This window comes from Theropithecus gelada, chromosome 8 (assembly GCF_003255815.1).
Source record: "Theropithecus gelada isolate Dixy chromosome 8, Tgel_1.0, whole genome shotgun sequence".
Taxonomy (NCBI): Eukaryota; Metazoa; Chordata; class Mammalia; order Primates; family Cercopithecidae; genus Theropithecus; species Theropithecus gelada.
This window is the reverse complement of record NC_037676.1, coordinates 9952926-9971405: the sequence shown is the minus strand read 5'-3', so window position 1 is coordinate 9971405 and position 18480 is coordinate 9952926. Positions and strand designations below refer to the sequence as shown.

The 18480-nt window shown below is 47.7% G+C and overlaps 1 protein-coding gene across 4 annotated transcripts in view; it reads left to right on the top strand.

Moving 5' to 3' along the window:
* The window catches only part of ARHGEF10 (Rho guanine nucleotide exchange factor 10), a 135028-nt gene that overhangs the window by 52246 nt on the left and 64302 nt on the right, over nt 1-18480 (top strand). For 3 of the 4 annotated variants that reach the window (XM_025393708.1, XM_025393710.1, XM_025393709.1), the window contains 6 exons: nt 1242-1405; nt 4723-4839; nt 7332-7446; nt 9961-10067; nt 16219-16296; nt 17036-17215. In XM_025393708.1, coding sequence (XP_025249493.1) covers nt 1242-1405; nt 4723-4839; nt 7332-7446; nt 9961-10067; nt 16219-16296; nt 17036-17215 — 761 coding nt within the window. The remainder of the gene's footprint in view (nt 1-1241; nt 1406-4722; nt 4840-7331; nt 7447-9960; nt 10068-16218; nt 16297-17035; nt 17216-18480) is intronic. The other variant, XM_025393711.1, reaches the window with a different exon arrangement.

The following is an 18480-nucleotide window of genomic DNA, read 5'->3' as shown; positions in this document are numbered from 1 at the left end:
GCAGACACACATCAGGGCGTGTAGGGGTGCCCTTTCTGAGTCCCCTAGTCCATGGTAGAGGCTGCAGCCCCTCCAGTCTTGGGCATGTGGGTGGGCTCTCAGGGTGACTCTTGGCTCTTGGGCACGTGAGTGAGCTCTCAGGATGACACTTGGCCCCAAATTTCAGGCAGTTGTGTAAGGACTTGACCTGTTCATCTGCTAAGCTGAGTTGCTGAGGCTGCCAGGTGCCCGGGTGGTGATCATTGCCTGTGGCACACAGAACACACTGCAGCTTCTGCAAAGTGAGCTCATTTCACACATTTTATGGCTTTGCTAGAACTTTCAGTCAGACATTTGGAGGACCTGTTTTGTAGTCAGTGGAGAAATATTACAAGGATAGGGTAATTTCAAATATCTAGGGATTATAAGTGACAAGTTCATGTCTAATTTTGCATTTCCAATGAAAGCAAGTGTTGGTTTTGAATGTTACTTATGTGCTAAGATGTGTATATTCCTCAGTGCTTAATTACTAAGGATCTTTAAGGCCAAGTTTTGTTATAGTGAATGATTGTGGGTGCATAAAGAATAAATTTAATATTATTAAGGCATGGAGATTATTCTTAAGAGGTTATTTATGTCTAAGAAACCAGGTAAAATAAAGAAACATTTATGCCTGTGTGACTGATAAAAGATTTAGAGAGACTCTAATATTCTGGTATTTTGAAGAATGTCATTTTCATTCTCTAAAAGTCTTGTTAGCATCATAGCGTTGAAAATTTAAAAATCTGTGTGTATTTTCTTGCTAGTGCTGGTACTTGAATATCATCCACCTATCCCTAGTTCTATAATCCACCATCCATCTACCTGCCTGTCATCTGTCCACCAATTCTCTCTCTAATTTTCAAAACATCCTGTAAGTTTACATAAAGGAAGATTTTTCTTCGTGGGAAGTTCTCTAAGGCTGACAAGTTATCTGACATGACTGTGGTGGATGCCCGTAGCCAGGTGGTCCTCAGGGTACAGATGGGGCAGGGGCACTTGTGAGAAACGCCTGAAGCGTTTTTCCCCGGCACTGCCTGGGTGGTGGAGGCTCTGCACAGTAGCTTCCATGGAGCTCGCCCGGGGCTCTGCAGGGTCCTCAGCATGATTCAGATTTGCCTCCACCCCCAGCTCTAGATGACTCGGTAAAACCACAAACAGGCACAAAACAGCCCACGTGGAATTCTAAAGTTTTAATTTCCTTTTGGAATTTATGCACTCAGATGAAATGATTTATGATGATGTTGAGAATGGGGATGAAGGCGGAAACAGCTCTTTGGAATACGGATGGAGTTCGAGTGAATTTGAAAGTTACGAAGAGCAGAGTGACTCGGAGTGCAAGAATGGGATTCCCAGGTCCTTCCTGCGCAGTAACCACAAAAAGCAAGTATGTGTTCCGGGCACGTGTGAGGGACAGTGCTCTCGTGTTGACACGGGCAGGGAGCTGTGAATATACGATTGTGAGCCACCTAGTACTTCTTAGTGAATTTGTTAAGATGCTGATAAGTAGTTTGGGGAAAGCATAAGATATTGGCAAAGGAGAAGACGTCTCTTGTTTCATATAGTTAAGTATCGTCATGGAAGGATTGAGAAATTAAACTTCTGTAAACCACTTAAAAGGTCTTAAATGAGCTCACCACCTGGAATAAGAAAGTAGTTATTATTGCTTGTGTTTTAATGTATTATGTGCTTTGCACGTAGCACCGTTTGCAGAACACTGAGTAGATAGGATCAGGGTTCCCTGAGACACAGCACATCTGCACTTTGCCTTAGCGAGGTTTTGAACTTTAACATGTTCAGCATGAACAGGAAGAGGTAAAAATAGAAGATGTTAAGGGACGAAAGCTTGTAAACTACCCTGTGACAATCCTTTCTTTCTTTTTTCTTTTCTTTTCTTTTTTTTTTTTTTGAGATGGAGTCTCACTCTGTCTCCCAGGCTGGAGTGCAATGGCGTGATCCCAGTTCACTACAATCTCCGCCTCCCAGGTTCAAGCCATTCTCCTGCCTCAGCCTCCCAAGTAGCTGGGATTACAGGTGCCCGCCACAACACCTAGCTAATTTTTGTATTTTTAGTAGAGATGGGGTTTCCGCTTGTTGGCCAGGCTAGTCTTGAACCCCTGACCTCAGGTGATCTGCCCATCCCAGCCTCCCACAGTGCTGGGATTACAGGTGTAAACTGCCGCGCCCAGCCTGGGAATTTCTTTCTTACAGGGAATTTTTATTTTTGTGTGTGTGTGGAAAAGTCTTGAGATTAGGGTGCGAGGTGGGACGTCAGAGCTGTAAGGCGTGAATTCTGGAATTGGGTGATTGTGAGCCATGGAACCTGGGAACCGTTCAGCTGAGACACATCCCAGGTCTCGGTGGTGCCGGGCCATGCCACAGGGTTTTTGTTGTTAGATTTTTTTTTTGACTATTTGTAAAAGGATAGATTTATGCTCATCTGCAGTGATGTCCATATACTTTCTGTGTGAGGCTGAGATGCAGGCCACACGCAGTCCTTGTCTGAGGCCGGCCTCGTCTGTATCCATGTTACTGATACAGATGGTGACCCGATGCCCGCCATAGTGACAGTTGGTGATAACCGGTTTTATCCCGCCCGTCCCCTAGTAGCCCTCAGTAAGCGGAGATTTCACTCCTGGACGTAGCTGCCACATCCGTATGGTTTACAAGTGATTATGGGTTGCCTACAATTCTCATATTCTGTGAACCTGCTTCATGAAACTCAAGGAAAATCTACCAGATCATGGCGGTCAGCTCACCCACCCAGTTTCATTCACAAGTTCTTCCAGGAATTCGATCTTTTCTGTCACCATCATTATTACAATAGCGATTTAAACAACCAATGAAGCTGCAATTGTAGTTTTTCTGTTTATTTGTTTGTTTGGTTTTTTCTTTGAAACGGAGTCTTGCCTGTCGCCCAGGCTGGAGTGCAATGGCGTGATCTCAGGTCCCCTCCCGGGTTCAAGCGATTCTCCTGCCTCAGCCTCTCAAGTAGCTGGGATTACAGGCAGCTGCTATCACCAGCTAATTTTTGTATTTTTAGTAGTGAAAGGGTTTCACCATGTTGGCCAGGCTGGTCTCGAACTCCTGACCTCGTGATCTGCCTGCCTCAGCCTCCCAAAGTGCTGGGATTACAGGCGTGAGCCACTGTACCCAGCCTGCAATTGTAGTTTTTAACAGAGCTGATAACTAAGATGATATTTAGCTTGCTGTAGCTGAGTCAGACACTTGATTTAAACTGAGATTTAAGAAGAGTGCTGGACTCTGATGTCACAGATGGAGGCTCGGTGGGTGCCTCGGAGCGTGGGTTACATGCTGTTTGGTTTCGCCTTCGTGGTGGGCTGTGGACAGAGGGGCCAGGCCACTGAGGAGCCCAGAGGCATTAGTAGTCACTCCTTAATAATAACTCAGGAGACCCTGCCCTTGCCTTGGGGCAGACCCATATCCCAGAGGAGCCCTTGACTGCCTGGGCAGTGCCAGTGGTTCAGTAGCCCTCCCTGCTGGGAGAAGGAGCTGGGGAAAGCCAGCACACAGTGGGTTTGTGGTGCAGAATTACAACCCGGGAGTGCCGGGCTCTGCATTTCCAGCCTCTCCTGCACCTCCATGTTGCCAGGACAGTGGCCTGGACTGGGGAACACTGTGTGGGGTGCAGACAGGGCGCCTCTGGGTTAGGCCTGACCAGGATGGAAGTGCTGCAGGCAGCACCAAGTTTTCTAGTTTAAACAGTCACATTTTTAAAACGACCAAAATAAAACTAGATGTTGTTCAAAAGTCATCTCAAAGAATCTCGAATTTTATTAAAGTGTCCGTGACATGAGAAATGCCCCCAGAGGAGCAGTGGGGCCTCAGCCACGTGCATCTGAAGTGTCCGTGACCACACGGACAAGGATCCAGGGAGTCCCCAGTCAGTTAGAGAGAAAGTGACCTCAGGTTGGAGACTGTTGAAAATCCATGCTGCCATCCCCAAAATATGTCACCTTCAGTACAGTTTAAATACAAGTATCTTTTGCTTGGATGCTGACATAAAAATAATTTTGTGTATTTTTGTATATTGGATAATGTTCATTCCACCAAAATGTAAATGAACGATTTTACAGATATTTTGTGTGCGTGCATTTGCTCCCGTCTAGCACGGAGAAGACTGTAGCCTGGCGTCTGGATAGTGTCTGTGTTTTGATGCCATGTTTAACTCATTTCTGCATTTATCTCTTTTTTTTTTTTCTTTTTGAGACAGGGTCTTACTCTGTCACCTAGGCTGGAGTGCAGTGGCACCATCACGGCTCACTGCAGTCTCCACCTGCCAGGCTCAAGCGATCCTCCTACCTCAGCCTCCTAAGTAGCTAGGACCACAGGCGCGCACCACCCTGCCTGGCTAATTTTTGTGATTTTAATAGAGACAGGGTTTCACCATGTTGCCCATGCTGGTCTTGAACTCCTGAGCTCAAGTGATCCTCCCACCTCCGCCTCCCAAAGTGCTGGGATTACAGGCATGAGCCACCACGCCCGGCCAACTGTTTGTGCATTTATCTCCCAAGGACCAACCGGGCTAGTAATGGGGACTCTCACGTGTGGTCCCAGAAGCCCCCAGCCAGGAGAGGCCTGATGTGCCACTGCAGATGCTGCCAGTATCCGCTCAATGTAAAATTGTCCCGAAGAACCAAAAAGAGCCTTTTTGTGAAAAGACTGTGTCTCTTTATGCTGTAGCTTTCTCATGACCTAACCCGTTTAAAGGAGCACTATGAGAAAAAGATGAGAGAGTTGATGGCAAGCACGGTGGGCGTGGTGGAGATTCAGCAGCTCAGGCAGAAGCATGAACTGAAGGTAGAGTCTTGCCCCCGGCCACTGCCCCCACTCGCCGGCCGGGCAGTAAAGAAAAACCATGTGGCTCGGTCGGTCCTTGCTGTCTCAACAGCGGTTCTCAAAGGGTGGTCCGGGGCTCCCGGCATCCCCCGACGCTTTGGGGCTCACACGGACTCTGAGACGCTCGGTGCCTTTCACTCTCTCCCTCTTACCGGGAACCCAAGAACATTCTGGAGGCTCCACGGCTGTGGCCTCACAGCTGGCGCAATGCCGTCCGGCTGTCTACGTGACAGGGGTTTCCAGAAATGCACAACAATGCCACTTTCTGTTTGTTTTGGAAAACACAGCAATTTTTCATTGATGTTATTTAAGATAACATGTAATAGGTTGATTATTTTTTAAATGAACATTTATAAAAATATCCAAACTTTTTCAGCATTTTAACTTCAAATGCAGTAAATGTAAATATTGATACGTAAAACCCTTTAAACGAAAGCCATTTGGGCTCTCCATTATTTTTAAGAGCGTCCAGGGCCCCCGAGACCGGAACGCTTGAGAACTGCTGGACGTGAGTGTGGTGACAGTCTGTTCCGCGCAATGTCTTTTAAAAGGGCACTGTCAAGTACTTTTTCTTGGAATTTGACCTGTTATCCTGCTGGTATTTTGTGATCATTCACATGTGTTGAGTGGCACTCGCTGGAAAGGGACGTGTACTCCACACGGCTTCTGGAGCAGCCGGCTCATCCACCGTGTTGTGCTTGGGCCATCCGAAGCCACGGCCACCTCCTGGGAGCCGCGTTGCCCCCTCACGTCCAGCGTCTGGCTGGCTTCCCGCAGGGTGTCTGATGGGACCTGCCGGAGGTGGCAGGCAGTGTGGCGGGGTTTCCGAGGAGCGGAGGGCACCATCAGAGCCATGGGAAGGGTGTGTGAGCTACGTTTGGAGATTTCCACAGACACGGGGCATGCCCTGGCTGAAGCAGGTGAGGGCACTGTGGGAAGCGGGGAAGGAAGCCGGGGAAGCAGCCAGGGTCAGGCCCAGCACACTCGCTTCCCCTAGTGAGAGCAGCCCCGTGTCAGCTCTGGGAGCCAGGAGACCTGGCTGAGGCTGTGACCTAGAACCTGGGATCTCACCTGCTGTGCATGGAGCTGGGGCTTAGGGACCGTGGCGGCTCTCCAGTTTGTCAGTTTGCAGTTCTCTGATTCTCTGTCCAGGGACCCTGACAGGCTGGCTGAAAACCAAGGGTTCACAGCCCAGATCCGGGATTGAGAAAGAGCAGGAGGTGGACAGACTGTGCGGGATGGATACGCGCAGGCGGGCAGGGCTGTCTGTGGCATCAGGCGGGAGGCAGGGGCATGGGTGCAGGGGCCAAGGAAATGGCAGCAGGACATGGTCCCATGTGGAATTGGGAGATGCAGGAGTGGGGGAGCCCACGGGGGCTGTGATGTTAACGCCGTCGACGGGGGACAGCGTTGCAAGTGTTGGAGATGGGCTGGGGCGGGCAACGCGGGTGTGAGGCCAGGCGTGTTGCATGGTGTTCATGGTGGACACTTCCCGAAGGCAGCCCTCAGGCGTTTGGAAGGCCAGGGCAGGCAGACACGGCCAGGGCTAGAGCAACTGTCTGCACACTGGCGTCCAGCAGCCCCGCTCCTCCCGCGGTGATGTGACCCAGAGTGAAGAGAGCCTGGTTCTCAGCTGTACTGCTGGTCCCTCTGGGAGGTCCGTGGGAAGGGGACGTCGGTTGTCCCATAAGAGATCATCTTCTAGAGACGAATCACTCAGCGTCCAGTGGCCAGTACCTCAGATGTTCGGTTTTTAAGGAGTAAGAAGTCAGATGGCAGGAGACGCCTCAGACGCCTGAGTCCAGGCAGCCATGAGTGTCCAGCACGGCACTGTCCGAGGAAGTGGAGGCAGGGAGCCCCAGGCCCGGGGGACGTGGCCTCCAAGTCTGACATCCGCAGTGTGCTGCACCCCAACCCTCCCTCGGGTGGATCCCGTGCGTGTCTGCAGCACTTGCCGGGCCTTGAATTCAGCCCCGTGACTGGGGCTGGGTCCGTGTGACCATGCGTGTGAGGTGGCCTTGTCAACAGCTGGCCTTGCCCCAGCGTGGGGTGCGGTGGGAAGCCCCGGGGAGGTTAAGAGGCTGAACTGGAGCTGTGAGCGTCTGCAGTTAGTTGTTTTGCCATTTAATTCGGGGCGAGTTGCTTGACATTTGTGCATGTTAGTGACTCACCTGTGACCCCCACGTAGCTCTTTGTGTGGGCGGATCACACATAATACTGCAAATGGGGCAGGGAACATTATTCACCATGTCCAGGAAGGGCTGTGTTTTCAAAGTCTGTTTTTTTCTTTTTTCCAACAAACAAAACCAAAACAAAACCTAGCCCAGAACTGCACGTGACACATGCGCTCACAAGAACCAGACTACTTGACAGTATTCTTTTAAAACAGGCAAATGAAAGTCACAGGTGGGTTCTGCCACCGTCCCGTTCTCACGTCTCCCTCTCTGTCGCAGATGCAGAAGCTCGTGAAGGCTGCGAAGGACGGCACCAAGGACGGGCTGGAGAGGACCAGAGCGGCTGTGAAGAGGGGCCGCTCGTTCATCAGGACCAAGTCTCTCATTGCACAGGGTCCGTGCCTGTGGGTCTTCCTGTGGGGAGGACATGGGGTTGGGGGGCGGCCACATCTTGCGGGGAGGACTTGGGGTTGGGGGCGGCCGTGCAGACTCCTGCAGCCTCGGGTAGCACCGGCCTGCTCAGTGCCTGGGTCTGGATCAGCCCCGCTGACCCCGGCCTCCCCGCCCTGCAGGGGTGGCGTTTTAGGCGGAGGGCACCCGGCAGCAGGGAATCATTGAGAATCACTGGCTGGATCTAGGGAGGGCCGCGCAGGGGCCTCCGTCACTGTGGATTCTTGGCATTGGACTCTCTATTTATAGCACATCGGCCCTCCTGGGCATGGTCCCGCAGGGACTGAGGTCGTGAGCATCCTGAACTGGGATTTCAGGAACATTTTCCTTGGTGAGGGGAGATTTGGAGTAGATGGCAGAATTTCCAGGTTTTTCTGAAAATCTCATGAAGGGGCAGTGGTCTGTGCAGTTATGTGTGGAAAAGGCAGCTGGTGTGGAGGTGTCATGCATGGTGGCAACAAGCGGCCGGCCAGGGTTATGCACCGTCCCAGGAAACTTCTCGGAGCCTTTGCACAGATGTCCTGAGGTCGAGTTACGGGAGGGTGGCTGAGACTTCACTGTCATACAGGGGTCGCTGTGACTCTGACCTGGCATTTCCCGGTTGTTTCTCCAGTTTTCTAACGTGCCTGTCTGGTGCTAGGATGTGGGCAGCGTTTGCTAATATCTGTACTTGGAAGGGACTTTACAATCATGTTCCCTCAAGGAACGGCCTCGGATACGATGTGTAATTGGTATGACATGGTGTAACTCAGGAGGCCTTTTCCTCTTTCAGTCCTAATGAAGCCCTCGGCATCTCAGACAAGGTCGGGGAAAGCTGTCAGCATCCCCAGGGGGTTTATTTGGTGATGGAGACAGGCAGGTGCATTCTAATAACATATGCAGTAATATTGTGCCCTGATAGGGGTGCCATGAGGTGCTTGGGGCAGCAAAGGACAGCTTTTGAGGAGGTGGCCGTATTTACACAGCCCCTGGAAAGCACTGGCAGCTCAGTCCAGTGAGGAGTTGGGATTTGGGGCCATATTCACTGCCTCAAGGAGTGGGTCTGCCACCAGCAGCAACCCCCTGACCAGGACCCAGACTCCAGGATCTGATCACAACTGCCCACCCAGAGCCCATGCCAGGCCCCCGAGCCAGGATTTGCAGGCCGGTGGAGTCCCCCAGGACTGGGTGTGTGGGACAGTCTGAGAAACCCTGACTCAGGACCTGGGAGCAGGTCGTGATTTGTCTCTGGTTTAGGGGGTGCTCTTTGGGGAATCAGTTGGAGAGATGCGGTGGTTTAATAGGCAAAGCTCTAACCTCCCAACCCTAGCTTCCTAAGCCATAAAATGAGAGGCTTGCTCAGAATTTTGTTCTTCGTCCTGGTTGTACCTAAGAATTAACTAGAAAGCTTTTAAAATATGCTGGTGCCAGGCCCTCCTTCCCTTGCTGATCCGTTGATCTCTGAGGGAAAAGTCTGGGCATCAGTAGGTTTTAAAGCCCCTTAGATAGCTGTTTCTGTGCAGCCAGGATTTGGGATCTTTGAACCAGAAAAACTCAGGTTTCTATCCCCTAAAACTTCCCGTGCTTTTCTGATTTCCAGCCATTTTGTAGATGCTTTAATGTAGTTAGCGGTGTTTTAAAAAGTGAACGTAGGCGTTTTCTTGTTTTTTAGAGACAGGGTCTCACTGTCGCCCAGGCTAGAGTGCAGTGGCACAACCACAGCTCACTGCAACCTGACCTCCTGGGCTCAGGCCATCCTCCTGCCTCAGCCTCCTGACTAGCTAGGAGTACAGGTGCTCACCACTATGCCTGGTTAATTTTTAAATTTTTCGTAGAGCTGGAGTCTTGCTGTGTTGCCCAGGCTGGTCTTGAGCTCCTGGGCTTAAGTGATTCTACCATCTCAGTCTCCCAAACTGCTGGGATTAGGGGAGTGAGCCACCACACCCAACTGTGAATTTAGTGTTTGTTTAAACTGTTTGAGTTTTGGAAAGCTGTGCTTCTTAAGGTGTCCAGTGAGAGAGACACAAGAAATATACTAAGTGCCACCTCAGTTTTCATTGACTTTTGACTCACCTCAGTTTTCAGTGAGCATTCTTAGCCATTCTTAGCTGTTTCCTTGTTTCTGATTGTGATATTTTATAGATTAAGAAACTATTTAATTTATGAAATATTCTAAAACATTAAAATGCCAAAATATTGCCACTTTACCATCTAGCTGTTCAAATGGCACCTCTCCCTTTTGAAGTTAAACTTTAAATACTGAAAATTTCAAATACAGACAAATACTGTATTACCCTGTGGAAAGAATATTTTATTGGATTTATTAAAAATTCAACTTAATAATAGCTGGGTGTCAAGTAAGCATGGAAAATTGAAAGGTCTACACAAAATACTTATTTGACATATTATTTGAGTGTACTATAATGTTCTGAATATATTATTTCAATGTAAAGCTCATGCATTTTGACTTATTTTTAAGATCACAGATCTTCTCTTGAGGAAGAGCAGAATCTGTTCATTGATGTTGACTGCAAGCACCCAGAAGCCATCTTGACCCCGATGCCCGAGGGTTTATCTCAGCAGCAGGTGAGATGAGTGGAGCTGACACTCAGGGACTGTTGACCAGCAGAGCTGTGCTGGTTTTTAAATATGTGTATGTTTGATGCTGGTTGGTAAATATCTGCTGTCTCAAACTCTGCATCCACTCGGGCCCTCCACTGTAGACTCCTGGCCCAGCACTTAGAGGCTTAATGCTGGGCTCAATAAGGGTCTGGGGGGACCCTGGTCAGCAGCTGTGGCCTGGACTCAGGCTCTTCTGGTCCTTAAATATTTTGGACAGGCACCCCTGAGTGTAACTGTGAGAAAGGGGAGGAACTTGCATTCTTCATGGGAGTCAGTCACACAGTTTGTGCTTTCACAGAGACAGAGTGTGGGTGTGTCTACCTGAGACTGAGACGAAAATGACAGATTTTCAATAACTAATTAAATCTGAATATAATGCGTTTCTTAAAAATCTGGTACTTGGTAGCAGAAGAGAAAAAATCACTGGTTTTCACTGGATTGCCTTTGGGTGAAAGGAGGAGAAAACTTGAGGAACCAGAGTGACAGCACTGAGTTTGCAGGCCTTTAGCAGCAGGGCTGATGCTTTGGGATGATGGGAGCTGTTTCCCACACGGGCAGCAAGGTGCAAATCATGGACACCAGGATGGATAGGCAGACACGTGTAATCCACGCCTCTGGGGAGATCCCTGGATACAGGTAGGCAGATAGAGCGAGAGAGATCATTGTCAGATTAAAGAAAAACAACATAGAAATGCTTAGCGACTGGCCAGGGTTTAAAAAGAGATGAAAAGGGAAACCTGCGAGCTGTTCATAGTCAGCCAGGCTAAAATAGGAAGCTTACATTTCACTGGAATTGAGCAGCGATGACCGAAGTATTAGTTTTGTCAGCAGCATCACGCGAGTGACGGGACAAAGTGTCCACAGAGCTTGGAGACGGTTGTTGAGCGGCTGACACTCATGGGTGCATGCTCTGTGCAGGCCCCATGCCGGGTCCCTGGTGTGTTTCACTGAGTTTCATCCTCGCAAATCCCCTTGCTGTCCTTGTATACTCTGTAAGGAAGCCTGGACTTGGAGGAGCTTGATCATCGCAACTGCATCCTCCAGCTACGCGAGAAGGGGTCGTGTCTGATCTCAGTCTCTCCCATCACAGCCTGCCACTAACCTGTCTGTGCTCACTGGGGCCATGTGATCTGTGCTGCCACATGCCCAGGGGGATGGTTGACAGCCTTTGCCAGAAACAGAGAACTAGCACTTTTTCCTGTGCGTGCTGTCCTTACTTCAGACTCAGGAGCTATAAAAGGGGTTCATGGCTGAACACCTTCTTGCCAGTCCTATGAGGCGCTCAATAGGATAACACACTGGCCAATCCTCTACTATCCCTTACTGCAGGTGGGTGCCTGTGCTGGTGAGGACACACCATGTGAGAGGAACTTGGATCCTGCACTCTGAGAACTTAGTGTAGTGATGAAGCTGAAAACCAAAAATACCCAAAGAAGGGAAAATCACAGAGGAAATGCTGCTAATGTTGGCAGGAGGACAGCTTCCTAGCAGATGAGGGACTAGACAGGAATCATAGCAGGAGTGTGAGTGACTCAGGACCAGAAGAGCCAGGAGACCTTGAGGACACATGGCCCAAGCCAAGACAGCGGCCTGAGCTGCAAACCAGTAGGCAGGGTGCTGGAGTGAGGGTGAGAGAGACGTCGCCAGACCCTGAGTGGGGTGTGAGGGGTCTGTGAGGAGACACTGGGTGAGGTGAGGTTTGTGAGGAGACACTGAGGGGAATGAGAGTTGTGAGGAGAAACTGAGTAGGGTGAGGATTGTGAGGAGACACTGAGTGGGGTGAGGGTTTTGAGGAGACATGGAGTGGAGTGCGGGTTGTAAGCAGACACTGAGTGCAGTGTGAGGGGTCTGTGAGGAGACCCTGAGTCAGGTGAGCATTGTGAGGAGACACTGAGTGGGTGAGGATTGTGAGGAGACAGAGTAGGGTGAGAGTTGTGAGGAGACACGGAGTGGGTTGAGGGTTGTGAGGAGACTCTGAGTGGGCTGAGGAGTCTATGAGGAGACTTAGTGCGGTGAGGGGTCTGTGAGGAGACACTGAGTGGTGTGAGGGGTATTTGAGGAGACATTGAGTGTGGTGAGAGTTGTGAGGAGACACTGAGTGGGGTGAGGGTTGTGAGGAGACACTGAGTGGGGTGAGGGTTGTGAGGAGACACTGAGTGAAGTGTGAGGAGTCTGTGAGAAGAAACTGAGTGGGGTATGAGGGGTCTGAGGAGACGCTGAGTGGGGTAAGGGTTGTGAGGAGACACTGAGTCAGGGTGAAGGTTCTGAGGAGATACTGAGTGGGGTGTGTGTTGTGAGGAGACACTGAGTGGGATGTGAGGGATCTGTGAGGAGACACTGAGTGAAATGTGAGTTGTGAGGAGACACTGAGTGGGGTGTGAGAGGTCTGTGAGGAATCACTGAGTGGGGTAAGGGTTTCTGAGGAGACATGGAGTGAGGTGAGTGTTTGTGAGGAGACATGAGTGGAGTGAGGAATCTGTGAGGAAACAGTGTGGTGTGAGGGGTCTGTGAGGAGACACTGAGTGGTGTGAGTGTTGTGAGGAGACAGTGAGTGTGGTGTGAGGGTTGGGAGGAGACACTGGGTGGGAGGAGGGTTTGTGAGAAGACACTAGGTGGGGTGAGGGTTTGTGAGGAAACACTGGTGTGAGGGTTGTGAGGAGACAGGGGTAACGGTTGTGAGAAGACACTGAGTGGGGTTGAAGGGTCTGAGGAGACATTGAGTAGGAGACATTGAGTGGGGTGAGGGTTGTGAGAATACACTGAGTGGGGTGAGGGGTGTGAGGAGACACTGTGTGGGGTGAGGGGTGTGAGGAGACACTATGTGGAGTGATAGTTGTGAGGAGACACTGAGTTGGGTGTGAGGGGTCTGTGAGGAGACACTGAGTTGGGTGAGAGTTGTGAGTAGACAGTGAGTGGGGTGAGCGTTTGTTAGGAGACAGTGGGGTATGAGGGGTCTGTGAGGAGACAGTGATGGGGGCACGGGGTCTGTGGGATGTCACTGGGTAGGAATCGAGGTTCTCTGAGGAAAGAGTGAGTAGTGATTAGTAGAGGTGTGGTGCAGATATTAGAGGAAAGATGGTTTGACCTTTTTGTGTATGGCACTTTTCCAAGTGCCTGTCTGTTGGGCACTGATTTTGGCAGATTTGGTCAGCGAATTGGTGGTGACTGTTCATTGTTTTATGGTTTCTGTAAAGGGTTTAAGCTTCCCAAATTAGTCTCACAGACCTGGATGAAATCCTGTTTTTTGATCTGATTATCTCGGTTGCTTTTGTCTAGTAGTTCATTTTTGAAGTTCAGTTTTCCTTTTCTTTGAAGGGTGGATTTTAATGTCTGTTTCCATCTTGCTCATCACACCATAATGTTTCAGTGAAGTCCTGTATAGGAAGGTCTCTGTGTGGTGTTAGCACAGCACTGTCAGTTTCAATTAGATGACAGCTGGGATTAGGATTAAAAACTTAGCAGTATTTAGGATTTCTGTATTTTTTCATGCAGCTTATTTTTTTTTTTTTTTTTTTTTTTTTTGAGACGGAGTCTTACTCTGTCGCCCAGGCTGGAGTGCAGTGGCCGGATCTCAGCTCACTGCAAGCTCCGCCTCCTGGGTTTACGCCATTCTCCTGCCTCAGCCTCCGGAGTAGCTGGGACTACAGGCGCCCACCACCTCGCCCGGCTAGTTTTTTGTATTTTTTAGTAGAGACGGGGTTTCACTGTGTTAGCCAGGATGGTCTCGATCTCCTGACCTCGTGATCCGCCCGTCTCGGCCTCCCAAAGTGCTGGGATTACAGGCTTGAGCCACCGCGCCCGGCCCATGCAGCTTATCTTTATTGTAGCCACGATTCACATTGATTTTATTTTCCTCCTGCCAAATGTGTTGTCCCTGGGAGTTTTCTCTTGAAAGGTTAAATGGGGGGTATTGATGCTCTTTAATTCTTGTTCTCCTCTAGAATTGAATTAAGGGAAACATAACTCTAAAATGCTGTATGTTAAACATTCTTTGCATGTCTAATTTGGGGGTGGAAAAAGGAAAATGTTCTTTTTGAAATAAAGAAGGGTCGGTCTTTACTTGGAAAGCACCCTTGATGCTGGAGGACAGAGGATCCTGTCCTGTCCCCATTCGCGGTGGGGATATGAGGAAGGGCAGGCTGGGCCAGGCCCAGGCCCCATCCACGGCTCTCCAGGCTCAGACCCAGGAGCCACTCTGATTGTCCTCCAGCCCTGGCTTTGTCCAGTTGCCCAGTGACCTTCATGTCAGGGACCCTCCCTGTGGGGGCTGCCCTCAGGATGGATTTCTCCTCTATGACTTTAGGTTAGGCTTCTCAGGAAGAGAGTGACACTCTTCTTGAGCACTGGAGGCTCCCTGTCCCACCCTTTAGCGGGCATACAATTCGATGTGTCACATTGAACTGCCGAAAAGACTGACATCACATGCAGTAGCCATGAAACCCAGGAGATCGGTGTTGTTTTTGTATTTTAGTATTATACCTATTCCAGATTTTTTGACCTGATACTACATTAGTATCATCTCAGGACTTTTAAATATATATACACACACACACACACACCCATAAATAATACATATACATAATATATGTACACATATAAATAATATATAGTGTATAACATTATTTATAATATATATTATATGTATATATACACAAATACATTTTTATGTTTGACCCCGGGGCCTTGGGATAGTGTCTGGGAATCTGAATTTCAGAACAAAGACTGGCCTGGGTTTGATGATGGGAGGGGTTGCTTGTCCTTTTGGGTTCTAAGCTGTCATTTGAAAGGGAAGCCTCTGTGCTCTAATGTTTCCTGTGAATCAGTCAGCAGCAGCAGCTGCAGCTTCCCAGCTTCTAGCCGTGTGTGTATGTGTGTATGTGTGTGTGTGTGTGTGTGTGTGTTTAATCCTAGCCACATCTGTATTTTTTAATACATCAGTTTCTTCTTTGGGTGTTTTAGAAGGGTTTATTTTTGTTTTTTGCGAATGGAATAATCCTTTCTCTAAAAAGAGTAATCTCTTCCTTGTCAATCAGGTTTTGTAAATCTTGGTTGCCCTGCAATCTTTTTAACCAGAGAAATTTCCTTTGTGAAAAATGCTCTTTGCCCACTAGGTGGCAATGCAGTCCCTTCAAATAGCGTAATCCAGGGCTGCATGTAGCCTGGTACTACACTGGTGTGTCCGTGTGTGTGCATGTGTGTGGTGTGTTTCTGTGCGTGCATGTGGGTGTTATCTTGCATGTATGTGGGGTGTGTGCAGGAGTCTGTGTGGTGTGCTGTGCCCCGTGCATGTGTTCATATGCGTGAGTGTGCATGCTGGTTTAGGAGCAACTCCATTGCCCTGTTTCGCTCTGTTTTCCATGAATTGGCAAATTGAAAGTACAATGATCACTAGCTGGACTGTCTTTAGAATGAGGAAAATGCTGGGTGTCCTCATTGGCCTTTCACAGGATCTTACAGCCACAAGTCTGTATTTGTATGTGCTTCAGTGATGTAAAGCAAGACAGAAAATAACGTTAGGTTTTAATTGCAAACATGTCAGATTATAGGGATTTTTTTTTTTTTTGCACCTCTAAGTGACATGAATAATTTACTGTCCACATTTGTGGCTTCATAGGTAGATCTTTGGATGGTTGAAAGATCTTTGCCAAAAAAAAAAAAAAAGATTCCCCCACATTCCACAAACTTTGTTTTCTTAGAACTTTGGAATAAGGATTTTAGATAAGTGTTGCTAGTAACATTCATTGATCAAGACTGGAACTATTTTTATCCTTAATCATATGACGTATCATCTACCAGAATGTTGGATACATAAAATACAATCAGTTAGTTTAGTTTATTATCGTTGCATGAGTGGAGGAATTTCTTTTCAGTGCTGTAATTTTTTTTGTCCCTACTGTAGTTATAGTTCATAGTTTGAGGTTTAAAACATTATATAATTGTATTAATGGGGCAAAGTATGTTTTGTACCTGTAATGTTATTTAATTAGGTTACCCTTATGCACTGTTTTCTAAAAATAGAAAAGTTATTTATCAGCAAGCCTCAGCATAGAAGTAAAATGTATCTGTACATATTATAAAGCAGTTTTCTGTCATTGTACTTTCAAATTTCCAACAGGTTGTAAGAAGATATATACTGGGTTCAGTTGTCGACAGTGAAAAGAACTACGTAGATGCTCTTAAGAGGATTTTGGAGGTACTTAAATGTCATGTTACATAATACATACATTTTTATTATCTTTTTCATGTATGTACATTTTGATATATATATGCATATGCAAAACATATGTTTATGAAATATATGCAAATTTGCAACATTCTCAAAAGGATCTAAGTATTGTGTCTGTATATTGACATCAAAAGTCATGATTTATTTTGAAATAAATATAATTTATGTAAGTGAATATTTACATTCATTTATCTGAGATTTAAAAATGTCTGGGCCGGGCTCGGTGTCTCACCCCTGTAATACTAGCACTTTGGGAGGCTGAGGCAGGCGGGTTGCCTGAGCTCAGGAGTTAGAGACCAGCTTGGGCAACACGGTGAAACCCCATCTCTACTAAAATACAAAATATTACTCGGGTGTGGCAGCTTGCACCTATGGTCCTGAGGCAGAATTGCTTGAACCCAGGAGGCAGAGGTTGCAGTGAGCTGAGATCACACCATTGCACTCTAGCCCGGGTGACAGACTGAGATTGTCTCAAAAAAAAAGAAAGAAAAATGTCTGAAGCAGCCATGCCCCATGGCACATGCCTATAATCCCAGCTACTTGGGAGGCTGAGGTGAGAGGATGGCTTGAGCCCAGGAGTTTGAGGCTGCAGTGCGCCATGGTCGCACCACTGCACTCCACTCTGGGCAACAGAACAAGACCCAAGCTCTGAAAGAGAAAAGTCTGAAGAGAAAAGTCTGAACCGTCTTTGCTCATTTTGTCTTAGCAATATGAGAAACCGCTGTCTGAGATGGAGCCAAAATTTCTGAGCGAGAGGAAGCTGAAGACTGTGTTCTACCGAGTCAAAGAGATCCTGCAGTGCCACTCGCTGTTTCAGATCGCGCTGGCCAGCCGCGTTTCCGAGTGGGACTCCGTGGAAATGATCGGTGATGTCTTCGTGGCTTCGGTAATTAAGCTGGGACACCCAGATGTCCACAGGGCTCTCCATGCACCTGTCCTCTCTTCCCTTCTTAGGCTGATGTTTTGTCCCTGAGCTCCTGCAAGCTGACAAGTGTGCAGTTCTCTCTGAAGGTCAGGCTGAAGCTGCAATGCCCTGGCCAAGTGTGTGCACTAGGGAAATGACAAATGGATCTTTACCAGGGAGGCCACAGCAGAAAGGCAGACGCTCCGAACAAAAGCTGTACCTGGGACGATTTAAACATATGTACTTTGTCAAGCCTTAGATACCCCGTTAGATGATTTGCTGGAGCTTTTTGTTGTTGAACAAGGATGCTCTGTGTTTGGTAACGTAAAATTGCCGTTTTTAAGCCCTTATACAGGTTCTCTTCCTGATCTAGGTGTCGCTTTGTGGGTGCAGAATTCTCTGTGCCTGTGAAAAATAGAAAACATGTGATGGGAAAACTCCTAGAGGTTTTCTCAAACGCTTGCCCTTGGCTGTAGCTTCTGTTGTGTAGATACAGGCTTTCGGCCCTGTGCTGTGACACAGGAATACGATGTTGCAACAGCTTTGCATGAACACTTCCTGGCAGGAGAAAGGGTTAGCTGCCTGGAAACCACTGATGGTTTCTGCACGGACAGTTTCGAGTCGTTGTATCCTCACTCCGTGTATGAATCATACTTACTGTATATGGGTTGGATTCTACCTAGATGTAGAGGATTGTGAGTGAAACAGATTGGTTTCTGTAATTATTTAAGACTATGATGCTATCAAAGGGATACAAGCTTGCAAGTTTAAAAAAAAAGTGTTCCTTTTCTTAAATGAATGCTATCATAATAATATGTGAAATGTTTTCCTATATAGTTTATATATGTACTTGATGAGGTCTGTAAATGCTTTGAATAAATATAGAAACAAAATTCTTAAGAGATATTTACATAATACCATTATGGATCCTAAAAAACAGAGAAATATTGGATATTTGTTTTGTTATTGGATTTTTTTCTGGCTGTTTTATATATTAACTTCAGCCTTATCACTGTTCCTTAAATACCTACCTTCCCAACATATTTTAAAATGCAAACAGATTTTTTTAAGAAATAGAATTTGATGAAAGCATTCCTGTATCAACGCCGGTCACACCAAAGCTCTGCCATCCATCCTAAAGGACCTGGGTTTCTTAGAACAACATGGAATGATTTTTCTCTCTTTGAATATTGATAGCAAGGACAAATGTTTCTGCCTCTTGACAGAAAACCTTTGTGCTTTTAGGA